Genomic DNA, 27,542 nt, shown 5'->3' on the forward strand with positions numbered 1-27,542 from the left:
GAAGAAACTACAGTACAGGCATAAAACTACATCAAAAGTGGAGAAACAAATCACATGTTTCCAAGCAGCAGTAATCATGTAGTTGTTATATAGTAAATTGTAATGGAACAGATCATAAACTGTGAAACTAAATTGAATTGCTTTTGAGCACTGCCTGGGGACAGTATCTAGCAGAAATGATTGACATTTGACACAAAATAATACCAAAGAAAGCAGTAAGGATTCCAGCATGGGTCAGAGATGCCAGACAGTAGTAAGTTTATCTCCTGCTTACACATGGACAAATTCTAAGGGAACTGTAATCATGCCTGTCACTAAGCCTTTTCCTAATCCTCTACAAACACAAACACAAACACACACACACACACACACACACACACACACACACACACACACACACACACACACACCCCAAATCGTTGCCGCCACTACAAAATATATGATTTTTTTTAAATAAAAAAATAACAATTTGCCGTCAGGGATTGGGAGACTAGTTTGGATCGAGGGAAAGATGAACGGTGCAAAGTACTGAGAGATCCTTGATGAAAACCTGCTCCAGAGCACTCAGGACCTCAGACTGGGGCGAAGGTTCACCTTCCAACAAGACAACAACCCTAGGCACACAGCCAAGACAAAGCAGGAGTGGCTTCGGGACATGTCTCTGAATGTCCTTGAGTGGCCCAGAAAGAGCCGGGACTTGAACCCGATCGAACATCTCCGGAGACACCTGAAAATAGCTGTGCAGCGACACTCCCCATCCAACCTGACAGAGCTTGAGAGGATCTGCAGAGAAGAATGAGAGAAACTCACCAAATACAGGTACGCCAAGCTTGTAGCATCATATCCAAGACTCGAGGCTGAAATCGCTGCCAAAGGTGCTTCAACAAAGTACTGAGTGAAGGGTCTGATTACATATGCAAATGTGATATTTCAGTTTATATTTTATAATACATTTTTATAAATTTATAAAAACATGTTATTACTTTGTCATTATGGGTTATTGTAAATAGATTGATGAGGGGAAAATGCAATAGAATCAATTTTAGAATGAGGCTGTAACATTACAAAATGTGGAAACAGTCAAGGGGTCTGAATACTTTCTGTATATACTAACCAAAAATATAAACACAACATGTAAAGTGTTGGTCCCATGTTTCATGAGCTGAAATAAAATATCCCAGAAATGTTCCATACGCACAAAAAACTATTTTTCTTAAATGTTGTGCACAAATTTGTTTACATCCCTATTGGTGAGCATTTCTCCTTTGCCAAGATAATCTATCCACCTGACAGGTGTGGCATATCAAGAAGCTGATTAAACATCAAGATCATTACACAGGTGCAACTTGTGCTGGAGACAATAAGGACACTCTAAAATGTGCAGTTATTGTATGTCACACAACACAATACCACAGATGTCTCAAGTTGAAGGAGGCTGTAATTGGCATGCTGACTGCAGGAATATCCACCAGAGCTGTTGCCAGAGAATTGAATGTTAATAAGCCAGCTCCAACATCGTTTTAGAGAATTTGGCAATATATCCAACTGGCCTCACAACCGCAGAACACGTGTAACACTCACAAACACACAGAGTTTTAGTGACCCACTATGAAATCTCTAGGAGTGAGTGACCAAGGAAGTCCTTGGCATTACAGTAAAAACTCTCTGGTGCCTATTTGGCCCTATGTATAGGAATTATTAGGACTTGAAATGCCAAATCATGACGTCATACAGCCTTCCTTCCCATTCACACACACGCAGGCAGGCATTATGCCAGGAAGTGTGTTTGGCTAGGTGAGTTACTGCAGTGTGTGTGTTTTTTTGTTTGTTTGTGTTGTGAGGACTTACCCTTTCTTCACAAGGCTGGTCTGAGCTCCCTCTACTGCCTCTGTTGGACTGTTCCTGAGAGAGCTGGCTCCCTGCATTGGAAACAAGGACAAGCACATCAGACACTGTGCAGACAACTAGTCACTAACACAGCATGGATACATAGCAGTACAGCATTAACAATATACACAGTGTACAAAAAATTAGGAACACCTTCCTAATATTGAGTTGCACCCCCTTTTGGCCTCAGAAGAGCCTAAATCCGTCGGTGCACGGACTCTATAAGGTTTCGAAACCGTTCCACAGGGATTCTGGGCCATGTTGACTCCAATGCTTCCCCCAGTTGTGTCAAGTTGGCTGGATATCCTTTGGGTGGTGGCCCATTCTTGATACAAGCTTTTGAGCGTGAAAAACCCAGCATCGTTGCAGTTCTTGACACAAACCGGTGAGCCTGGCACCTACTACCATAACCCGTTCAAAGGCAGTCACGAGGAAGGAAAATTGTGTGGATATAATGAAGCAACATCAGTCAGGAAGTTAAAGCTTGGTCGCAAATGGGTCTTCCAAATGGACAATGACCCCAAGCATACTTCCAAAGTTGTGGCAAAATGGCTTAAGGACAACAAAGTCAAGGTATTGGAGTGGCCATCACAAAGCCCTGACCTCAATCCTATAGAAAATTTGTGGGCAGAACTGAACAAGTGTGTGCGAGCAAGGAGGCCTCCAAACCTGACTCGGTTACACAAGCTCTGTCAGGAGGAATGGGACAAAATTCACCCAACTTATTGTGGGAAGCTTGTGGAAGGCTACCCGAAACGTTTGACCCAAGTTAAACAATGTAAAGGCAATGCTACCAAACACTAACTGAGTGTATGTAAACTTCTGACCCACTGGGAATGTGATGAAAGAAATAAAAGCTGAAATAAATAATTCTCTCTCTATTATTATTATTATCATTATGACATTTCACATTCTTAAATAGTGTTGATCCTAACTGACCTAAGACAGGGATGTTTTTATTAAATATCAGGAATTGTGAAAAACTGAGTTTAAATGTTTGGCTAAGGTGTATGTAAACTTCCGACTTCAACTGATAAACGAGGAATAAAGTGACTGTGCAACAGAATATATTTGTAAAAATATGAATCACATTTATATTTGGCGTACCCCCGACGGCATTGCGCGTACCCCAGTTTGGGAATACCTGGTCTACAGTATAGATAGCTAACGTGATGAGAAATAGTGAACAGTGGTAAAGCTCCTCTCTTTACTACAGGCTAATTCATTCACAGAGGCCAGTTCCAACTTCCCAGGACTTTTTTACACCCCCAGTCAGGCCACAGTCAGATCCCAGTCTCCCTGCCCTCCACCCCTGATTGGGCCACAGTCAGGTGGGAGGATCACACAACATGTTATCGTGTGACTCCAAGTTTACTTCTATATGATGGTTATTATATCAATATTTGCGCATAAAAGCGTTTCCACCGAAATTTCTCGCATAATGCATTTTACAGACACAAGAAAATCCCACCTTGTCTAGCGTATTTTGTCGACATTTAGAAAATTTACCAACAAATGTTCTGTTTCCATCAGGCCTGTCATGACATTTTTTATACAACATTACTTGCGTAAAAAAAATTGGATGGAAACCTGGAAAGAGACAGTAACGGAGTTTGCAAGAGCACAACCAGATCTGGGACCAGGCAAGGTCTACCAAGGCCAAGTCACCCACCCTGGTCGCTGCTCTCTGAGGGGGAGTCTTCGTGTCTCAGATAGAACCTGACCTCCATCCTCCTGGGAGCCCACTCCTGCAGGTGCTCATACATCAGGTGGTCAAAGGGGATCACTCTCTCTGTGGAGGACAAGGAGAACAGAGTTATAACATATTTCTATTATGTACAATACTAACAAGGGAAAAACTCTCTCTGTGGAGGACAAGGAGAACAGAATTAGGATATAGTTATATTATATACAATACTAACAGTTGTCTCACTCTCTCTGGGCGGGAAAAGAAAACAGGAGTTGTTGTTAGATACATAGACTTGGGTGATTATCTATTGGTGATTGTAAAGTGACATGGTGGGTTGATTGCCCCTCAGCCCTGATCATCATTAGAGATTAAATAAGTGCGTTCTATTAATAGAATGGATAAACGACATAAGCCCCCATGGCTAAACTCTGGTACTGAAGCACTGTATTGTGTTGTGATGAAGAGAGAACCCATGACAGTCAGGACAACCTTGCCAATAGCTAGTTACTATATTTTCCCCTCACCTGTGAAGTCATTGAAATATAATTACTAGAACACACGATTCACTGTCTGTCTGGGATGTACAGGCCAGGGTTTTCCTGGATCAAAAATGTGTTTAGGTGGTGGGGGGGGGGGGGGGGGGGGGGTCTTTTAATGTTAATCCTACACATTTCTCCATGGAGTTGTGAGTAATTGTTTCAGTTTGAAAGCAAATTTCCTGCAATTTTATGCATTTGCCATGGCTAATAGTGTTTTATTTTGCTCAAACATAATAACAAAATCAATACTGCTAAATTCCTTGTTTTGGGATGTTTCAATTCCCCCTGACTATTTAGCTTTCATTTTGGTGATGGTTAGTTCTCAAAGATTATAAAAAATATATGCAGTACCAGTCAAAAGCTTGGACACACCTACTCATTCAAGGGTTCTTCTTTAATTTGACTATTTTCTACATTGTAGAATAATAGTGGTGACATCAAAACTATGAAATAACCCATTTGGAATCATGTACTAAGCAAAAAAAAGTGTTAAACAAATCAAAATATAAAGTTCACCTACTCTGCATCTCAAAGACACGGCGGTTGGAACCAAAAATCTCAAATTTGGACTCAGACCAAAAGACAGATTTACACAGGTCAAATGTCCATTGCTCGTGTTTCTTGGCCCAAGCAAGTCTCTTCTTCTTATTGGTGTCCTTTAGTAGTGGTTTCTTTGCAGCAACTCAACCATGAAAGCCGGATTCACGCAGTCTCCTCTGAACAGTTGATGTTGAGATGAGTCTGTTACTTGAAATATGTGAGGTGCAATCTGAGGTGCAGTTAATTGCCGATTTCTGACGCTGGTAACTTTAATCAGTCAGTCAGGAAAGCAAAGGCCAGCTTTTTCAAGCAGAAATTTGCATCCTGTAGCTCTAACTCCAAAAAGTTCTGGGATACTGTAAAGTCCATGGAAAACAAGAGCACCTCCTCCCAGCTGCCCACTGCACTGAGGCTAGGTAACACGGTCACCACTGATAAGTCCGTGATAATCGAAAACTTCAACAAACATTTCTCAATGGCTGGCCATGCCTTCCTCCTGGCGACTCCAACCTTGGCCAACAGCCCCGCCCCCCCCCGCTGCTACTCGCCCAAGCCTCCCCAGCTTCTCCTTTACCCATATCCAGATAGCAGATGTTCTGAAAGAGCTGGAAAACCTGGACCCATACAAATCAGCTGGGCTTGACAATCTGGACCCCCTATTTCTGAAACTGTCCGCCGCCATTGTAGCACCCCCTATTACCAGCCTGTTCAACCTCTCCTTCGTATCATCTGAGATCCCCAAGGATTGGAAAGCTGCCGCGGTCATCCCCCTCTTCAAAGGGGGAGACACCCTGGACCCAAACTGTTACAGACCTATATCCATCCTGCCCTGCCTATCTAAGGTCTTCGAAAGCCAAGTCAACAAACAGATCACTGACCATCTCGAATCCCACCGTACCTTCTCCGCTGTGCAATCCGGTTTCCGAGCCGGTCACGGGTGCACCTCAGCCACGCTCAAGGTACTAAACGATGTCATAACCGCCATCGATAAAAGACATTACTGTGCAGCCGTCTTCATCGACCTGGCCAAGGCTTTCGACTCTGTCAATCACCATATTCTTATTGGCAGACTCAGTAGCCTCGGTTTTTCTAATGACTGCCTTGCCTGGTTCACCAACTACTTTGCAGACAGAGTTCAGTGTGTCAAATCGGAGGGCATGTTGTCCGGTCCTCTGGCAGTCTCTATGGGGGTACCACAGGGTTCAATTCTCGGGCAGACTCTTTTCTCTGTATACATCAATGACGTTGCTCTTGCTGCGGGCGATTCCCTGATCCACCTCTACGCAGACGACACCATTCTGTATACTTCCGGCCCTTCCTTGGACACTGTGCTATCTAACCTCCAAACGAGCTTCAATGCCATACAACACTCCTTCCGTGGCCTCCAACTGCTCTTAAACGCTAGTAAAACCAAATGCATGCTTTTCAACCGTTCGCTGCCTGCACCCGCACGCCCGACTAGCATCACCACCCTGGACGGTTCCGACCTAGAATATGTGGACATCTATAAGTACCTAGGTGTCTGGCTAGACTGCAAACTCTCCTTCCAGACTCATATCAAACATCTCCAATCCAAAATCAAATCTAGAGTCGGTTTTCTATTCCGCAACAAAGCCTCCTTCACTCACGCCGCCAAACTTACCCTAGTAAAACTGACTATCCTACCGATCCTCAACTTCGGCGATGTCATCTACAAAATAGCTTCCAATACTCTACTCAGCAAACTGGATGCAGTTTATCACAGTGCCATCCGTTTTGTTACTAAAGCACCTTATACGACCCACCACTGCGACCTGTATGCCCTAGTCGGCTGGCCCTCGCTACATGTTCGTCGTCAGACCCACTGGCTCCAGGTCATCTACAAGGCTATGCTAGGTAAAGTGCCGCCTTATCTCAGTTCACTGGTCACGATGGCTACACCCACCCGTAGCAGGCGCTCCAGCAGGTGTATCTCACTGATCATCCCTAAAGCCAAAACCTCATTTGGACGCCTTTCCTTCCAGTTCTCTGCTGCCTGCGACTGGAAGGAATTGCAAAAATCTCTGAAGTTGGAGACTTTTATCTCCCTCAACAACTTTAAAAATCTGCTATCCGAGCAGCTAACCGATCGCTGCAGCTGTACATAGTCCATCTGTAAACTACCCACCCAATTTACCTACCTCACCCCCATACTGCTTTTATTTATTTACTTTTCTGCTCTTTTGCACACCAGTATCTCTTCTTGCACATGATCATCTGATGATTTATCACTCCAGTGTTAATCTGCTAAATTGTAATTACTCGATTTATTGCCTACCTCATGCCTTTTGCACACATTGTATATAGATTCTCTTTTTTTTCTACCATGTTATTGACTTGTTTATTGTTTACTCCATGTGTAACTCTGTGTTGTTGTCTGTTCACACTGCTATGCTTTATCTTGGCCAGGTCGCAGTTGCAATGAGAACTTGTTCTCAACTAGCCTACCTGGTTAAATAAAGGTTAAATAAAAAATAAAAAAAATAAAATAATGAACTTCCATTCCTGTGATGGTCCTCATGAGAGACAGTTTCATCATAGTGCTTGTTAAAGTGCAGTCTTTGCGACTGCACTTTAAAAGAAACCTATAAATAAAGGGGCTGGAAGACAGGACCCGAACACCTAATAATGGTGGCGAATACATATAAGCTCAAGGCCCAAACAGTGGGGCCGTACTAGTAAGGGAACAATATAGGTCAGCAGGTCATTAAGAAACTTTCAAAGTTCTTGAAATTTTCTGGATTGACTGACCTTCATGTCTTAAAGTAATTATGGACTGTCATTTCTCTTTGCTTATTTGAGTTGTTCTTGCGATAATATGGACTTGATCTTTTACCAGATAGGGGTGGTATACAGAATATAGCCCTATGATGTCACAACACAACTGATTGGCACAAATGCATTAAGGAAAGAAATTCCACAACTTAACTTTTAACAAGGCACACCTGTTAATTGAAATACATTCCAGGTGACTACCTCGTGAAGCTGGTTGAGAGAATGCCAAGCGAGTGCAAAGCTGTCATCAAGGAAAAGGGTGGCTACTTCAAAGAATAAACAAATCAAAATCAAATATATTTTATAACACGTTTTGTTTACTACATGATTCCATGTGTTATTTCATAATTTTGATGTATATTATTCTACAATGTAGAAAGTAGTAAAAATAAAGAAAAACCATGGAATGAGTATGTGTTCAAACTTTTAACTGGTACTGTATATAGGTCATTAACTTTATATCTGGTTTTAGTTGTTTAAGTTTACACTAAAAGTGTTTTTCCATCACGAAAATGTATTTACACTGTTTGTCCCGCCCAAGGTTTTCAATGGCAGATAAATCCCTTTAGGCTGCCTGAGGGAGGGAGCTGGGCCATGGAAAACATTTGTCAAGGGAGGAGAGTTGGTGATTACCCAAGTAAGAGATCTCAATGATGTCTGGCTGTCAATGATGTCTATTTGCCTGTAAATATCAAGACATTCAGTTAAATAGATGAATCTAAAACTTGGAGATCACTAAAATGTTTGTAAAAAAGTCATGAAGCAGAGGCAAATTATAAAACAGTGCTTTCCTAAATATCTGTAAAGCTAAGATTTTTAACTTGTCAGCTCAACACCAGTCAGTCAGGGAACCATTAAACCAGTGACTTAAACCCAAAGGTTATGGGTTGAAGGTGAGGTTTAAAGTCAGAGATTAAAGCCGAAAGTGTCACTTACCGTTGCCCTTCCAGACATCAGTTAGGTGACAGCCACCTTCTCCGGCCTCCTTACAGAACTCCACCACGTCTTTACAGGTGGTCTCTGGGGTGATGGGCACCTCTGTCAGCATCTGCTGGCTGTCGCTCAGGTACACTGTCAAGATCATCTACAGAAGGGAGGCATAGAGATATAGCTTGTCAAACATACTATACATCTCTGACAAGGTATAGCCTAGTCACATACTTATTTGCCCTAGCAAACTCTTCTATTGTAGTAATACCAGACTACTGGTAATATCAGATTAGCAACTATACAACATACATATGGCAGAAATGTTAATGCATGTAATCCAGAGAGGAAAGCTCTTGTATTACAGGAAATGTCCCCTTAACTCTGGCTGTCCTCTAGCCTAAATACATTTCCATCAGATGCTTTGCCTCAAAGTCAGAGGCAGTCAAGAGGGAGAGACACTATTGATGACATAGCTGAGCGATAGACATTAGAGGAGAGATATTACGAGCATAGACTGCCAAGACAACATGCTTAGAGTAAGACAGTGATTTGGTATGTCTATTGTTTAGCTGGATGTTAATGTGTCCATGGTCAGTGTCCTGTTCCTCCTATTCATAGGTTGCTTTGATGCATTTCTAATACCGTAAGACTTTTTCTGGTAGATGTTTTGGAAGACTCCCTTTCCATCTGTCTGACAATAAATCAAAGCCTTTGCTTGTTAAAAAGTGTATATATGCCTTAATTTAACAAAACATATAGCCTCCCATCTTCCATTTGACACCACATTTGAAATGCTCCTATGAACTTCACATGTTGTTGCTCATGGGTCCTTTTACATGTTGTTGCTCATGGGTCCTTTTACATGTTGTTGCTCATGGGTCCTTTTACATGTTGTTGCTCATGGGTCCTTTTACATGTTGTTGCTCATGGGTCCTTTTACATGTTGTTGCTCATGGGTCCTTTTACATGTTGTTGCTCATGGGTCCTTTTACATGTTGTTGCTCATGGGTCCTTTTACATGTTGTTGCTCATGGGTCCTTTTACATGTTGGTGCTCATGGGTCCTTTTACATGTTGGTGCTCATGGGGCTTTTACAAAAACATTTATAAATATAACTTGCAGTTAAATTAGGCGGTGACATCATCATTTACAGATTGACAATCTGTTGTAAACGGAAATGTGGGCTAATCTGCAAATTTGGGTGGCAGAATTAAAAAATGTCTCCCTCTTAATGTCACCACCCCCTCCTCCCTGTCCAACAGAATCATCCACTAGGATAGACATAGACAGAGGTATTTATACCCAACAGCTGCCTGACACTGGTTCCTTGGCCTGTATAAACCACTGAGCCCTCTGTGGAAGGCTTAGCCCCATAAACATGTCTAAACCACAGACCGAGACAAGCCCTGAAACGGAGCTGCACGTCCCATCCACGATGTAAGGTAATCTCTCCCTGCCACACGCAAGGACGGGGATAGACAGATTGAGAGGAGGAATTCTGTAAGGCTCAGTTTACAACCCTGAGCGAGCTATAATAATCTGATTATGGCGGTTGTAAACGTGTGCGTGTGTCCGCAGGGTGACAAAAGAAAACATACACCAGGAGAGAGAGAGAGCAAAAACAAATCCAGGAAGGTAAGGTTATTGTCCCCTCACTGTGAGGGAAAAGGATAATGTATTTTTTTCTCCCTAGGGATTGGCCTGTAGCCTTGACTATATAGGGGCTGCTTAGAATCAAACAAAAACCAACCAAGGGTGATAAAACCCAAACGAGTCCTGAAATCATCATCACTGCTAAAGATTCTGTTACCAAAAAGCAACAATTTGTGAGCATGCATCTCTGACCTCCTCTGTCCTGCGTCACCTAACCTGCTCAGAGCTGCTGTTGTCTCTCAATGAAAGGTCAAAAACCAGACACAAAGAGCTAGAGTGGCTAAACTAGCCTCTGCCGAATAGTATTATACACTCAGTCACACTGAACAGCCTACTCCATGTTAACATTCATAACAAAATCCCACAAGGTCAGGTAACTTTTCAAATCTACAAAGACACCACACATGCCTACAGTACAATAAGATACAATACGCATTCATATGCACCAGAAACATTGTCCTCAACCACATACATACTGTGCCTTTCCGGTCTCCTCACCCGAACTACACTCATTAACTAACAAAAAACATCAACAGCCCACCAAACTCTTAAACTTTCGCAAACACATAACACCTTAAAAACATATAATCACACTGTCCAGCTTCCCAAAATGACTCCTAGCCAGCTCTGGATGCCATTTGCTATTTTTAGCAACAACAAATGTTTTTATTTATTTTTATTTCACCTTAATTTAACCAGGTAGGCCAGTTGAGAACAAGTTCTCATTTACAACTGCGACCTGGCCAAGATAAAGCAAATCAGTGCGACACAAACAACACAGAGTTACACATGGGATAAACAAACGTACAGTCAATAACACAATAGAAAAGTCTATATACAGTTTGTGCAAATGAGGTAAGATAAGGGAAGTAAGCCAATAAATAAGCCATAGTGGCGAAACAATTACAATTTAGCAATTAAACACTGGAGTGATAGATGTGCAGAAGATGAAAGTGCAAGTAGAGATACTAGTGCAAAGGAGCAAAAAATAAATAACAGTATAGGGATGAGGTAGTTGGGTGGGCTATTTACAGATGGGCTGTGTACAGGTGCAATGATCGGTAAGCTGCTCTGACAGCTGATGATTAAAGTTAGTGAGGGAGATGCAAGTCTCCAACTTCAGTGATTTTTGCAATTTGTTCCAGTCATTGGCAGCAGAGAACTGGAAGGAAAGGCGGTCAAAGAAGGAGTTGGCTTTGGGGATGACCAGTGAAATATACCTGCTGAAGCACGTGCTGCTATGGTGACCAGTGAGATAAGGTGGGGCTTTACCTAGCAAAGACTTATAGATGACCTGGAGCCAGTGGGTTTGGCGATGAATATAAAGCGAGGGCCTGCCAACGAGAGCATACAGGTCGCAATGGTGTGTAGTACATAAGGGCAGTCAGAGCCAAAGCTGGACAGGACAGGGGCAGGACAGGACAGAGGCAGGACAGCAGCAGGACAGCGGCAAGACAGGACAGGGGCAAGATACTGTGCCTTTCCGGTCTCCTCACCCGAACTACACTCATTAACTAACAAAAAACATCAACAGCCCACCAAACTCTTAAACTTTCGCAAACACATAACACCTTAAAAACCACCATAACACCTAAAAAAGGATTTTCACAGGCAAACAGACGGACAGGCAGGGCTAAGAGACTCACTCACTGCGCGTGCGTGCGTGCGTGCGTGTGTGGACAGGGCAGCGGCCGGACAGGACAGTGGCAAGACAGGACAGTCACACTGACCAGGCTGTGTTGCACCATGCTGAAGAACCTCTTCATAGAGCTGGAGGGAGAGGATTTTCACAGGCAAACAGACGGACAGGAGGACAGGCAGGGCTAAGAGACTCACTCACTGCTTGTGTGTGTGTGTGTGTGTCTGGGTGTGTCTGGGTGGGTGTGTCTGGGTGGGTGTGTCTGGGTGGGTGTGTCTGGGTGGGTGTGTCTGGGTGGGTGGGTGGGTCCGGGTGTGTCTGGGTGTGTGACACCAGGCAGTAGAAGGATAGGGGTTGGGGTGTCAGTGAGTGAAGGTGAGGAGCGGAGCCAGGGTGATGGTGTGTGTGCTGGTAAATGCAGCCAGAGCCAGGCCAGGGGTAACTTCATGAGGCCGCCCATCTTCAGAATTAGATTCCCAGGGAACAGGCTGTGTGAGGCAGAGAGAGACAGAGGCGCCTGGTGACACTAATCAGACCAGGATGTCACTGTGACAGGGCACCTATAGGAGGAACAGGACACTCACTGACCACGGGCACATAAGCATCCAGCTAAACAACACACAGACACACACACTTCTTGTTCAAACAACAGGTGTCTTACATTTGATCACCCTGTTGTTGCAGGAAGTTTCCAGGAAATGCAAACTTGTATTCAAGGTTTAAAAAGGCTTCTAAAGTTTGTAATTTTTACTATAAAATGTCAGACTGGATTTGTCCTACAAAAATGTCCATTAATTATAATCCACACAATAATTCACATTTCCTGTTGCTGCAGGATTATTTACTGCTGTGAGAAACAGATTAAGTTAAGATCCCACATCTGTACCATTCAAAACAGAAACAACCTAGCAACCACACAACTAAAACCTGCTGAGAGGAGAAAAAACATTCAGACAGGCTGATAGGAAATTATTCCATTGTAGAAAACAAAATGATGCCATCCCATCTTTTCGAATGCACTTGATATTCGTTTTGAGGAGTGCCGAGATGGATCTGTGCTGACTGATTCCAATGAAGCCCAAATCTAACGGTTGTGCCAGCAACACTCCGGGCCTTGTCAATAATACATCTGAGGACACAAACCAGGCGCTGTCGCAGTGGGCCTGGAGCTAGGCTGACTGATGAGCCACTGCCTGGAGAGCCTGTGATGCACAGTTTACCCTGTCACTCAGACCTCATCTACCAGGCAGACAGAGAAAGACAGTCCTCTCTCTCGCTCTCTCTGTGTGTGTTAGTTATAAACAAAGTGTATTTTAAGCTCCCTTTAAAACAAATACTCCTGGGGCATCGAATGAACCAAATAAACAGGAATACAAATCATTCAAGAGATTTTCAGATAAAGTATCTCTTTATCAGTGGATGGATTTGCAAAGTGTCTGTTGGGTGGAAGACATAACGTGCCACTTTTAACAGAGCCCATACTTCCATGACAGACAACAGAGATAAGAAACCAGAATGCAGACAGTTTGATGTTTCAGAGTCAGACACACTCTGGACCAACCAACACCTGATTTAGTGTCCTGGCTAGCTGGCTTCCCTGTGCAGCACAGAACAGTCAATAAATTGTCAAAAGCAACCACTGTGTAGGGGAACGGGCTTGCCTGGCACCACTAAAAGAGCTAAAATCCAGTTTTTCCAGATATTTTTTAAGTTAAACGCAGGACATAGCTGTAAACACTGCACTTCATCTGTAGTCTATTCAATGGAGCTGACAGCCTCCCATTCACACTCATTCACACTGCTGACATACATGCCCAGTGGGTTTGCACATAGACAGGGAACTGGGGGGAGTGTTAACCATAAAGGCAAGAGGTTGAATGGGAGGATCTGAACCCAGTATGTTCTGGATCAGATTTATAGCTCTGAGATGTGATGGGACCCTGCCTTGGAGCAGCTCACAGAGACCAGCACTGTCTGATCCAATTTTATCCTCTAGTCTAGAGAGATCATGGTTGGGTTGAATTCCATTTCGATTCAGGAAGTTCAGGAAGTAAACTGAAATTCCAATTCAAAACAAAATTTTCCTCTTGTTCCTCTGTACTACAGTAGAGTATATGCTAATAACTGTGATGTTTAAAACACGCTCACTCCCAATGATAATGAATGTCCAACACAGTCCATTAGCAGTGTCATTCCTGACTATTCCACCCAAATTCTAAACTCCGGTGTCTTAAATAGCTGAGAGCAGTTGTATCAAATCTGGGTGGAAATAAAGGTAATGGGGGGGGGGGGGGGGGGGGTGAAGGATCGAAAATAGGCTTCTGTAGTACAGGGACGACAAGAGGGGGTTGAGGGAGAAATGGGACTGCCCTGCTAGACATGATAAAGAACATACAAATGGAATGTGTGTGTGAATAAAGCAGTTGTGAAACTTTCAACCCACTACACTGCCTCGCTAATTATAGAAGTCGAAAATAGGACAATGAGCAAAAGCCAGTAAACAGGCATGAGGAGATCCATGTTGGAGCCGTGTGTGTGTACTTCCCAAAACTGACAACAGATATTGGTCGACTGACACTGACAGGAAGGTTACAGGTCTTGGTGAATGTGCGTCACTGGGTGGGTGACCACAAGTATTGCCTGTCACTGTTGTGTGGGGATCTTCCCTAGGCTACCCTAAAAAAAAGTCTGCATTATTCCGCTTCATATTCATCTCTCTCATTGATGGGAGTATTGTAGCTCACCCACCACTCAAAATCCATATGTAAATTCTATTCAAATTAACGGGTTTTATTTTATACACGAGCTCATTTGTTCGAAGCTATCCACAGGCATTTGTTCATTCTATCCACAATATATTTTTCCAAGACTTCTAAAACTATCCAATTTTTAAAAATGTACTTACCGGCGTCATGATTTTAGTCAGTCATTTAATGTTTATCCCAGCCAATCTCTTGGAGAAACTCTCTCTCTGCCCCAAATAACTGGTCGGTATGGTCGAGTGCGTCCCTCCAGAATCGGATGTAATGGTCCTAAAGTAACGACACTTGGTCCCACAGCGATGCAGGCATAACTAGACGCTGATGGCGAAGTGGGTCACGGCACGCAATAGTCACTGAACATCACTCAGCGTAGTTGGGAGGCATGTTGTTTCGGCGAGTTTGCTGCTGAGTGACTGAAAGTTCATGCCACAAATAATTCGCCGATTGCCTTTAGAGGGTTCGACCGCCAGCGCGCTCGAATAAATAGTATAATCCAAGGCCAGGACCGCTAAAATGCTGTTGTAGGAAAGACGGCTGCTTTTATATGGTTATCGGTGAAATAATACTGCAAATGTTAACCCAAACGCTCTAAAGTAATGTATGCTTCATATCAAGAAAATGTGACATCAAATCCATTCCAACCACAATGTTACTTTGATTTTCAAGCCTGGATAGCCACATTATGACGTTCTGTGCAAAATCTATGTAGTTATTATCAGCCCCTGGTCTCGTCCTAGTTTATTTGACAAGCTTAATCATGCAACCTACTTTCCAACCGCAGCTACAAACGCCATGACAAGCAGAGGATGCAGGGGACGGGAAACGATTCATTGGATCGTTCAGGTCTGACAAAAAAAAAGAATTCATCAAATGAATTGTTTTAACTTTATTTATTGAGGTGTTCTAATGTGTGTAGGCCTACATATTGTAGTGGTGGTGCTCATCATCCAAAACATGATCACGTTACTCTTATTTACAGCACAAAAACAGAACTAAAATTAAGGTATTTACTCTGAAATTAAATGGTAATACCTATAGGCCTAAATGACATGTTGATTCATGAGTCATTCAAATACAGCAATCCCCATTTGGTACCAGGCAGTTACCCAAATATGTTGAGATAAGTTATAATTCATTTCTACCACAGAATTTCGTAGGAAATACCAGGTAAATACAGTATTTATGCAGATTTGTGCTCCTCCTTGATGATCTTATTTTTAAACATATGTAATACTATCAAAGGCTGTTAAACAAAAACACATTGCAGCCTTTGCACAACTCATACATGATCACACCAACAACAACAAGGAACAATTTTAAACATCTTGCTTTAATGAATCACTACAGTAGTTTAGGAAAACAGCAGTGCTAACAACTCAGATTCATCTCTAACTGGTCTTTTCACATTGTTTACTTTGATCAAATTAAATGTTACTATTTAGACTGGTAATCAATACGTTTTTTTTCTTTCAGTATATATTTTTTATTATTTGAGTATAATCAATAACTTTTCTTATAGTAGTCAGTTTCTTTGTTGAGTAAATCTTGCCAATACCGCTTATCTTCTTACTGAATGCAGCAATTTTGTCCATTAGCATCTTTGAAGCGGAGACGCATCTTGGGCTTGTAGTTTTCGAGGTACATTAGTTGTTTTGAGTTGAAGGCTCCACGTCTCTTTCTGAGAGAAGAAACACAGACAAAATGATGGCATTTTGATGATTTCTGATGGTTTTGATGATTTGGCATTTTGATGGCATTTTAAATGTCACACTGACGTATTCAGGAATCACCTCATCATAATTTATATCATCTTCATTTTTAAATCACAGTAGCGAGAAGATTTCATAATTTATGAAAATGATTATCCATTATTAGTTTTCAGAAAAATGGTTGAAGTATCCAAATATTATCAATGTAGAGAACTTGTGGGCAGCAGGTAGTTTACCAGTTAAATGCGTTGGGCCAGTGACCGAAAGGTTGCTGGTTCGAATCCCAGAGCCAACTAGATAAAAAACCTACCAATGTGTCCTTGAGCCAGGCACTCAACCCTAATTGCTCCATGGTCGCCGTCAATAACGGCTGATCCCTGGCCCCACTCTCCAAGGGTGTCTCAGGGGGAATGGGGTATGCATAAAAACTTTTTCAATTCACACATGCATAATACACACTTGAACATGTATGAAATAGAACAAATTATAAGCACCCACCAAATTATTATATAACTTACTGTCTTATAAAGTGAACAGCATCTTCATACTCCATCCCACACTCAATCAACGCCAACGCTACCAGGACTGGGGCTCTGGGGAGAAATGATATCAATCACATCAAGTGTACTGTAGAAATGGGAAAGTTGGTGTAATATAAAATACCCCTCCTTCACTAAATAACCACATTCACTAAACACTGCTTTGAGTTGGTGGCTAGCAGACATTCGAAGGAAGGAGAAGATACAATATGTTGACAACTCACCGACCCAACCCCGCCACACAATGCACTGCAATGCAACAACCGGGTTCCTCTCTGAATTTACACTTCAGGAGGTTGAGCCAGTCATCAACGACTTGTTCAGGGGGTGAAGAACCATCGTCAAAGGGCCAATCCTGTTTGGAGAGAACATACGGTTGGAATTAGGCTCTGTTAAAGGATTAATTGATTAGGTAGGGTAATTGATAGGCCTAATGCTTTCATGCTACCTCCATCATTAGGAAAAGGACAGGCCTAGATATCATGCAGATACAATAGAAATGCCTGAACCAACTCCAACCAAATTTGAAGGTCTAACAGGTTAAGATAGCGGCAGAACAGAGCAGTTGTCTCACCACAACAGTGATGCCTTCCTGCTCCACAGGGGTTTTGTCGTAAGTGGCATCACACACTCTGACCAGTGTCTGCACTCCAAAAGCCTTCAGATCCTATAATAGATAAGTGATTTTAGTTTAGCAAGTAATCATTCAACACACTTTGTTTTTCAGTTCATTCCAAATATGGTTTAACATATAAGAACTCTATAAACCAAATAACACAATGCTTCATGTAAATGCAAAGCATAAGGGATATGTATTAGTAGGAGTCAATGATACTGTACCTCTATAAACTTCACCAGCTGGGAGTTGGTGGGATTGTGGGTGATCAGAAACTTCATACAGTCATGGGAGATCTCAACAGGGGCGGGGCGATTCATCTTGACAGACAGAGAAGGCAGTCTTCCAGGAGAGGGTGTACAGTAGTAGAGAAAAGTACTCCAAAATGGTAGCTAGATTGAGTATAAAGGTGGTTATTGAAAGATATAGGCTATGGAGAATGGGGCAAAAGTAAATGAAAAGTGGAATATGAAAAGGAAACAAAAGAAAGAAAAGGGGTATCCCTTTAGATTTTAAATCCCAACTAGCCCATTCAGGAATTATTTAGTGGTTGTTTAGTGGCTGGATTAGCTCAATCCAAGCCATATACTTGGATAAATATCAGCCCCTCTCTCTCCAGGAGTACTGGTCGACTTCTGGTGGGGTATTTCTTCATATGTTTGGCTGCAGGCTGCTCACAGGTGCTGGTGCTGTGCCTGGCAAAAGTCTCCACAGTGTGGCACCCTCACAAACGCCATAAATGTGCTGCCTGAAAACATATAGTTCACAGGGAGGAATGGTTTTATCAGCAACACAGCCCAATTACTAACACGTAATAGACTAGCTGCAAAGTAGGATAGTCTGAACCAATTCAGGCTATATAAAAGAGTCCATACAATGTAATGTCTGTCACGTTGTATTACACGTCTCATGTAATTTTGATTTGCGATAATGAAATAGGTCTAACATGTTGAATAACACTGAGAAAATCAATGAGTGAAACAAACCAACCGTTGTGTGCTGAGTAACGTTGCGTTCATCCAGCGTGCACAAGGCGGTGTGGCAACTCTGCACACCATTGATTCTTCTCTCTACAGTGGCACAGCCTAGGGCTCCTGCTGCTCACAAAGAACTCCTGACCTGTAAAACAAAGCATTTGGCTAAATCATAGCGTATACATTAAAGCCACGAACAATGCTGTGATGCCTAAACGTACTGTAATAACAATAGAAAATACATTTTTTACATTACATTAAAGTTTCATTCAGCTCATAGAAGAGGAACAATACCATTGATTTACAAACATTACAGTTCTCTCTCTTTGTCCCTCTATCACTGTCTGTCTCTCTGGCAAGAATAGTTCAATACAGTACATGCAATGATTACATATTATACACGATGCAATAATAGCTATATGTAGCTATTGCAGAAGCACTTGCATTTAGCCATCATAGCGAGCTAGTTATTAGCTTGCTAGAGGTTAATCTAATAAACTAGCCATTTGCCATAGATGGCGACAGTATTTGGGAGTCAAGCTAGGTTAGCTAGCACGTTGGCAACGCAGCAGATAAAACTAACGTTAGCTAGCTAACAATGACGTGCCAGATGTTTAGGCAACTATCTAGTTACTTACAAAAAGCTGATGATTGACGTCTTCAATGAAAATTCGATGAAAGACTGATTGAAAAAAGCAACATATCCGTTTGTTGACAGCAGTGCTAAAAAGCGTTAGCTTGCTAGCGGCTTGGTATTATACCACGTGACGTACGTGACGTCAACGTGTGTATTGGAAAAAAATACAGTGAGCATTTTCATTCAGATTCTCAACACTAGAGGGAGTCACAGTTATTTGGAGAAAGAATACAACATAGTTTTAGGGATTATTCCATGTTAATTCAAAAATAGACCTTGATGGTGATAGAGGATATTGCATTTTTGACCAATTCTGACGGCAAAGACACTCTACAAATAAAGTCTGCATTGACAAGAAATCTAGTAGATGCATTATTTGCCATAGCAATTTGCCATAATGAAATAGGCCTAAATAGGCCATCATTGTAAATAAGAATTTGTTCTTAACTGATTTGCCTAGTTAAATAAAGATTACATTTAAACAATTTTAAAAAATGCCATAGAGGTCATCATTCTGTGTTACCCAATCTTAACAGTGGAGGCTGGTGGGAGGAGCTATAGGAGGACATTTCATTGTAATGGCTGGAATGGAACAAATGGAACGTAGTCAAACATGTGGTTTCCATATGTTTGATGTGTTTGATACCATTGAATTTAATTCCATTCCAGCCATTACAATGAGCCCATCCTTCTATAGCTTCTCCCCCCAGCCTCCACTGAATCTTAGGATTCCACATGTGTGAAATGCCATATTAGTCTTACTGCTTACAGTAGGCCTATGATGCTCTCACAGTCCACAGCCATCTCTCTCTCTCTCTCTCTCTCTCTCTCTCTCTCTCTCTCTCTCTCTCTCTCTCTCTCTCTCTCCTCTCTCTCCTCTCTCTCTCCTCCTCTCTCTCTCTCTCTCTCTCTCCTCTCCTCTCATCTCTCTCTCTCTCTCTCTCCTCTCTCTCTCTCTCTCTCCTCTCTCTCTCTCTCTCTCTCTCTCTCTCTCATCTCTCTCTCTCTCTCTCTCTCCTCTCTCTCTCTCTCTCTCTCTCCTCTCTCTCCTCTCTCTCTCCTCTCTCTCTCTCTCTCTCTCTCTCTCTCTCTCTCTCTCTCTCTCTCTCTCTCCTCTCTCTCTCTCTCTCTGGTAGTGGGCTTGGATTCACAGGTCTGTTCTTGTGTGGTTTCCTTGAGTCCTCATGAATAGATAAACACACACCCACACACCCTTTGTTTAGCAGGTAAAAAAACGACACCACTGCCAATAGTATACAGTCTTCACTCCTCACACACCTGGGGCTGGTAGGCTAGGCTGTTTGCACTCGGTAGTTTTCCATGTGACACAGGCAGGATTTCTGAGAAAGGAAAGAGAGATACCTGAGGATAGATTCCTGCTGTGTTTGTTCCGCTGGAATATTTACATTTTTCTGATCCCAGTTCATATCCCAAGTAAGGTAATTTTCAGCCTACTTTAATGAATGCATGTCTTAACTATATTGTCTAAGGGAATTGAGGAGAAATTAACTTAACATTCAGAGATCCAGTGGTACGAAAGGCCTGACAAAGTAGAGGCTCTGTACAAAAGAGACGTTCCTGTTTCCTACTGTATGTTTATTATCTCTACACATTAGGTGTTCTATACTCAAGGTGCTTAACGTGTCTTTACTAATAATGATAATAATACATTTTATTTGACATAGCTATTTAGGACGCTGAAAGACACCTTTTATTATAAGTACATCAAATCAATCACAGTCTGTTTGTTCAGTGATGTGAATGTAGTGATAAGGCGCTTTTGCTTTCTACNAGTCCTCATGAATAGATAAACACACACCCACACACCCTTTGTTTAGCAGGTAAAAAAACGACACCACTGCCAATAGTATACAGTCTTCACTCCTCACACACCTGGGGCTGGTAGGCTAGGCTGTTTGCACTCGGTAGTTTTCCATGTGACACAGGCAGGATTTCTGAGAAAGGAAAGAGAGATACCTGAGGATAGATTCCTGCTGTGTTTGTTCCGCTGGAATATTTACATTTTTCTGATCCCAGTTCATATCCCAAGTAAGGTAATTTTCAGCCTACTTTAATGAATGCATGTCTTAACTATATTGTCTAAGGGAATTGAGGAGAAATTAACTTAACATTCAGAGATCCAGTGGTACGAAAGGCCTGACAAAGTAGAGGCTCTGTACAAAAGAGACGTTCCTGTTTCCTACTGTATGTTTATTATCTCTACACATTAGGTGTTCTATACTCAAGGTGCTTAACGTGTCTTTACTAATAATGATAATAATACATTTTATTTGACATAGCTATTTAGGACGCTGAAAGACACCTTTTATTATAAGTACATCAAATCAATCACAGTCTGTTTGTTCAGTGATGTGAATGTAGTGATAAGGCGCTTTTGCTTTCTACCAACATTGCAATACCTCTGTACAGATTTAAATGACCATTTACTGGCAAGTACTGTTGTTGCAAAGACTTTAGTAATAATGAATCAATAAATAAAATACAATCACGATCTGGAATACTGAATACTTGTCAAATACAGGCCTACGCTCAAACAGTAAATATATAATTAATAGTCTGAGTGGATGTGGGAGACATAAAATACAATGGTATCATTTTACATGATGGCGTCATTACTGACATAATGGAAAAGTACGTGTTCCATTTTTTTTTAACGTAAGGCCTACAGTTTCAAAATTGATTGCTGTGCTTCGAAGCTCTAAAAGCATTTAGAGCGGATAAATCCTATCAGAAGGTAGATTAGTTTAATCTCCATGGACCAATTAAAGAGGACATAACACAAAACCATATACACATACCGTAGGCCATTTAGGTCTTGTTAGATTCATGAAATGATGAGTCAAGAATTTAATTATCTAACTTCCCTTCATTGAAAGTGTGCTGTTTTTACAATAAATGGACTTCCTCTATTGTAAATAAACTAGGTGTGGTTTCTTCATGGACATTTTAGTGTTGAAATTAGTAATGTCAATGCCTACACTGCTTTGTGAAGACTCACAGAGTAGCAAGCGAGAACTAATGCCATCACACAGAAAATAATGTGTTTAACTGCACTGAAAAGGATTGAAGATTGGCCATGTCAGTGTCTTTGTGGTTAGGATTAGTCTATATATTTATTTAATTTATGACAGATTTGTTTTAACCCTGTGTGTGACCATATTGCCTTGTGACTGACTTCTGTGTTTGACAGGCCACAGGGATGAACTGGTCAGCACTAGAGAGCCTACTCAGCGGGGTCAACAAGTACTCCACCGTGTTTGGCCGTGTGTGGCTGTCCATGGTGTTTGTGTTCCGTGTCATGGTGTTCGTGGTTGCCGCCCAGCGTGTGTGGGGAGACGAGAGCAAGGACTTTGTGTGCAACACCAGGCAGCCCGGCTGCACCAACGTCTGTTACGACAGCATCTTCCCCATCTCACACATCCGCCTGTGGGCCCTCCAGCTCATCTTCGTCACCTGTCCATCTCTCATGGTCATGGCTCACGTCAAGTATCGCGAGGGGAAGGATTCAAAGTATGCTTCCCAGCACCAGGGCTCTCACCTGTACGCCAACCCAGGGAAGAAACGTGGAGGCCTGTGGTGGACCTACCTGGTCAGCCTGATCTTCAAGGCCGTGGTTGACGCAGCCTTCCTTTACATTCTCTACTATATCTACCATGGCTATGACATGCCACGTCTCTCCAAGTGTGCCCTGGAGCCTTGCCCAAACACAGTGGACTGCTACATATCCAGGCCCACGGAAAAGAAGATCTTCACCATCTTCATGGTGGTCTCCTCAGCCGTCTGCATCTTCATGTGCATCCTGGAGATGTTCTATCTGTTGGGCAAGCGGTTACAAAAGGTGTTCAAAGTACGGCAGGCCAACAAGAGACTTCTCTTTGCTGAGTGCCATGAGGTGACCAACATCGCTCCGCCGAGATCATTGTATGTCAGGGTAGATCCAACTATTGGGAGCCAGTAGAACATCAGCAGACAGAAGAAGGCAGAGGAGGCTGCTGCCACAAGTCTGTAGTCCTGATCTGTTTGATTTTGGTGCATATAGCACTGACTTTGCTGAGAGCTACTTTACTGAGGAAAAGTGTACTTAGATATGTGGTTGTCCCACCTAGCTATCTAAAGATGAATGTAAATCGCTCTGGATAAGAGCGTCTGCTAAATGACTAAAATGTAAATCCATATTGCACTGACTTTGGGGGTAGCTACTTTATGGAGGAAAAATATACTTACTATGACTGAGACATATGGTTGTCACACCTAGATATATTAAGATGAATGCACTAACTGTACATTTTGCTCTATACTGGAGCATTTTGGATTTGAGATCAAGTATTTTATATGAAGCGACAGTACAGAATGTACCGCTTAGAAATGAAAGCTCTTTATATATCTAGTCCCTCCGTTTGAAGACGTCATAAGTATTTGGACAAATTCACTTATAGTGTATTAAAGTAGTCAAAAGTTTAGTATTTGGTCCCATATTACCAGCAGGCAATGACTACATCAAGCTTGTTGGATGCATTTGCAGTTTGTTTTGGTTGTGTGTTATGTTTTTCCCAATAGATACTTAATAGTCAATTATAATTGTATTTCTAAGTGAGTAAAGGAGATGTTTCTGAACATTTCTAAATGAATCTTGATAATGCAATGATTAACAAAAATCATGAATGAATCATGAAAATTTACAGGTGAGAAAATTACAGAGGCTATACAAAACATGCTAACTACTTACCATTCCCAAGATGAAATCAAATCAAATATTATTTGTCACATGCTTCGTAAACAACAGGTGTAGACTAACAGTGAAATTCTTACTTACAGGCCCTTCCCAACAATGCAGAGAGAAAAATAAATAAAAATAATAACACAAGGAATAAATACACAATGAGTAACAATAACTTTATATACACGGGGTACCAGTAGCAAGTCGATGTGCAGGGGTACGGGGTTATTGTTGGAGATATGTACATACTGTATAGGTAGGGGTGAAGTAACTAGGCAACAGGATAGATAATAAACAGTAGCAGCAGCATATGTGATGAGTCAAAAGAGTTAGTGCAAAGAGGGTCAATGCAGTCCGGGTAGCTATTTGGTTAACTATTTAGTAGTCTTATGGCTTAGGGGTAGAAGCTGTTCAGGGTCCTATTGGTTCCAGACTTGGTGCATCGGTACCATTTGTCATGTGGTAGCAGAGAGAACAGTCTATGGCTTGGGTGGCTGGAGTCTTTGACGATTTATAGGGCCTTCCTCTGACACCGTTCGGTATAGAGGTCCTGGATGGCAGAGAGCTTGGCTCCAGTTTTGTACCTGGCCATACGCACTACCCTCTGTAATGACTTGCATTTAGATGACAAGCAGGATACTTCACAATTCATTCATGATTATAGATAACCATGGTAGCATCCATATTAATGTAAAAGTGACACTAAAATGGCACAAGACATTATACACCATTCAGTTCCTATTGGGCAAAACACAATCCAAAACAAACTGCAAATGCACAGGTCGGATTAATGCAGGGGCTTACTGGCGCTGTAGCCCCTTGGCCCAGGCACGAGGCAGCAATTAAAAAATATATATATATATATATATATTTATATGGCCTGATGACTCTTTGCTGTCCCCAGTCCACCTGGTCGTGCTGCTGCTCCAGTTTCAACTGTTCTGCCTGCGGCTATGGAACTCTGACCTGTTCACCGGACATGCTACCTGTCCCAGACCTGCTGTTTTCAACTCTCCAGAGACAGCAGGAGCGGTAGAGATACTCTGAATGATCGGCTATGAAAAGCCAACTGACATTTACTCCTGAGGTGCTGGCCTGTTGCACCCTCTACAACCACTGTGATTATTATTATTTGACCCTGCTGGTCATCTATGAACATTTGAACATCTTGGCCATGTTCTGTTATAATCTCCACAGCCAGAAGAGGTCTGGCCACCCCTCAGCCTGGTTCCTCTCTTGGTTTCTTCCTAGGTTCTGGCCTTTCTAGGGAGTTTTTCCTAGCCACCGTGCTTCTACACCTGAATTGCTTGCTGCTCGAGGTTTTAGGCTGGGTTTCTGTACAGCACTTTGTGACATCAGCTGATGTAAGAAGGGCTTTATAAATACATTTGATTGACTTACGTTTTTGATTTTATTATAATGTAATTTTTTTCCAACCACAGAAGCCCGCTCTAAATGTTCAAAATATAATTTAGACCCAGACGATCAATAGTTTATAAAAAATTTTTTTATCACAAGCACATACTGCACACACATACATCTGCCAAAATTAAGGAAACACCAACATAAAGTGTCAGGAAGGCTGCAGTTTGGGCAGCAAGTGCGCCAAATACAGGCTACAGCTTGTTGCGTTGTGGCCCTAAACATATAATCCATAGAAGGTTTTGTAACCCCGGGGCCTATGATTTCTTAATCCGGTCCTGCAAATGCATTCAACAAGTTTGTTGTCACAAGCTTGATGTAGTTATAGTGTGCAATGAATATGGGACCAAATACTAAACTTTTGACTACTTGAATACACTTTAAGTGAATTTGTCCAAATACGTATGACATCTTCAAATGGGGGGACTACTGTGGGTACATAAAGTGCTGTCACGATCGTGTGGAGGATTGATGGACCAAAACGCAGCTTTAGGAAAATAAGCCATCTTCTTTTATTTTAAAAGATGACGAAAAATAAACACGAAACACTTTAACAAAACGAACAAAACAACAAACGACCGTGAAGCTAAATAACGTTGTGCACTTACACACACATGCTACAAACGTTCTGACATAGACAATTACTCACAACCAATGAGAGCCTATGGCTACCCTAAATAAGGCTCCCAATCAGAGACAACCGAAATCAGCTGTCTCTAATTGGGAACTCATTCAGGTAACCATAGACTCTCCTAGATAACTAAACATACATAGACAACGCTAGACATCTGAACTCAACACAAACCCATATACTACACCCCATAACCCCTTTACCATAGAAACACCCAAAACCAACAAAACATAAACATTCCCCATGTCACACCCTGACCGAACTAAAATAATAAAGAAAACAAAGAATACTAAGGCCAGGGCGTGACATAACCCCCCCCTTAAGGTGCGAACTCCGGGCGCACCATTACACAGTCTAGGGGAGGGTCTGGGTGGGCTTCCATCCACGGTGGCGGCTCCGGCTCAGGTTGTGGTCCCCACAGTCCCTAACCACCTCCTAGGCTTCCTCCAAATGACCCCCCTCCACATTAACCCCATTGCATTAAGGGGCAGCTTCGGACTGAGGAATGGCAGCTCCGGACTAATGGCCAGTACCAGGGTAAGGGGCAGTACCAGGGTCAGGGGCAGTACCAGGGTCAGGGGCAGCACCAGGGTCAGGGGCAGCACCAGGGTCAGGGGCAGCACCAGGGTCAGGGGCAGCACCAGGGTCAGGGGCAGCTCCGGACTGAGGAATGGCAGCTCCGGACTGAGGAACGGCAGCTCCGGACTGAGGAACGGCAGCTCCGGACTGAGGGACTGCAGCTCCGGACTGAGGGACTGCAGCTCCGGACTGAGGGACTGCAGCTCCGGACTGAGGGACTGCAGCTCCGGACTGAGGGACGGCCCATGGCTGGCTGACGGATCTGGCTGCTCATGGCTGGCTGACGGATCTGGCTGCTCATGGCTGGCTGACGGATCTGGCTGCTCATGGCTGGCTGACGGATCTGGCTGCTCATGGCTGGCTGACGGATCTGGCTGCTCATGGCTGGCTGACGGATCTGGCTGCTCATGGCTGGCTGACGGATCTGGCTGCTCATGGCTGGCTGACGGATCTGGCTGCTCATGGCTGGCTGACGGATCTGGCTGCTCATGGCTGGCTGACGGATCTGGCTGCTCATGGCTGGCTGACGGATCTGGCTGCTCATGGCTGGCTGACGGATCTGGCTGCTCATGGCTGGCTGACGGATCTGGCTGCTCATGGCTGGCTGACGGATCTGGCTGCTCATGGCTGGCTGACGGATCTGGCTGCTCCTGGCTGGCTGACGGATCTGGCTGCTCCTGGCTGGCTGACGGATCTGGCTGCTCCTGGCTGGCTGACGGATCTGGCTGCTCCTGGCTGGCTGACGGATCTGGCTGCTCCTGGCTGGCTGACGGATCTGGCTGCTCCTGGCTGGCTGACGGATCTGGCTGCTCCTGGCTGGCTGACGGATCTGGCTGCTCCTGGCTGGCTGACGGATCTGGCTGCTCCTGGCTGGCTGACGGCTCTGGCTGCTCCTGGCTGGCTGACGGCTCTGGCAGATCCTGGCTGGCTGACGGCTCTGGCAGATCCTGTCTGGTTGGCGGCTCTGGCAGATCCTGTCTGGTTGGCGGCTCTGGCAGATCCTGTCTGGTTGGCGGCTCTGGCAGATCCTGTCTGGTTGGCGGCTCTGGCAGATCCTGTCTGGTTGGCGGCTCTGGCAGATCCTGTCTGGTTGGCGGCTCTGGCAGATCCTGTCTGGTTGGCGGCTCTGGCAGATCCTGTCTGGTTGGCGGCTCTGGCAGATCCTGTCTGGTTGGCGGCTCTGGCAGATCCTGTCTGGTTGGCGGCTCTGGCAGATCCTGTCTGGTTGGCGGCTCTGGCAGATCCTGTCTGGTTGGCGGCTCTG

The 27,542-nt window shown here is 43.2% G+C and overlaps 3 protein-coding genes across 5 annotated transcripts in view; 1 reads left to right on the forward strand and 2 right to left on the reverse strand.

The window, feature by feature from the left end:
- ppp1r13ba (protein phosphatase 1, regulatory subunit 13Ba) overlaps positions 1-27,542 on the reverse strand; it is a 73,556-nt gene that overhangs the window by 33,238 nt on the left and 12,776 nt on the right. The window contains exons 1-4 of one of the 3 annotated variants that reach the window (XM_055865266.1): positions 14,577-15,223; positions 8,386-8,533; positions 3,560-3,679; positions 1,849-1,919 (exon numbers count right to left, since the gene is read on the reverse strand). In XM_055865266.1, coding sequence (XP_055721241.1) covers positions 1,849-1,919; positions 3,560-3,679; positions 8,386-8,533; positions 14,577-14,585 — 348 coding nt within the window. In that variant the 5' untranslated portion in view covers positions 14,586-15,223. Of the gene's footprint in view, positions 1-1,848; positions 1,920-3,559; positions 3,680-8,385; positions 8,534-14,576; positions 15,224-27,542 lie in introns of those variants that run through there. The other 2 variants (XM_055865267.1, XM_055865268.1) reach the window with 2 other exon arrangements.
- On the reverse strand, positions 15,309-19,050 carry ptp4a2a (protein tyrosine phosphatase 4A2a). Its single transcript, XM_055865288.1, has 7 exons — positions 18,910-19,050; positions 18,288-18,416; positions 17,522-18,045; positions 17,256-17,348; positions 16,906-17,036; positions 16,661-16,735; positions 15,309-16,111 (listed from the first exon to the last, which is right to left on the reverse strand). The coding sequence occupies exons 3-7, from the start codon at positions 17,615-17,617 to the stop codon at positions 16,000-16,002; spliced, it is 507 nt and encodes a 168-aa protein (XP_055721263.1). The 5' UTR covers positions 17,618-18,045; positions 18,288-18,416; positions 18,910-19,050; the 3' UTR covers positions 15,309-15,999.
- On the forward strand, positions 22,124-26,206 carry gjb9a (gap junction protein beta 9a). Its single transcript, XM_055865284.1, has one exon. It carries the CDS (start codon positions 22,129-22,131, stop codon positions 22,885-22,887), a length of 759 nt encoding a protein of 252 aa, XP_055721259.1. The 5' UTR covers positions 22,124-22,128; the 3' UTR covers positions 22,888-26,206.

Source organism: Salvelinus fontinalis, chromosome 16 (genome assembly GCF_029448725.1).
Source record: "Salvelinus fontinalis isolate EN_2023a chromosome 16, ASM2944872v1, whole genome shotgun sequence".
Taxonomy (NCBI): domain Eukaryota; kingdom Metazoa; phylum Chordata; class Actinopteri; order Salmoniformes; family Salmonidae; genus Salvelinus; species Salvelinus fontinalis.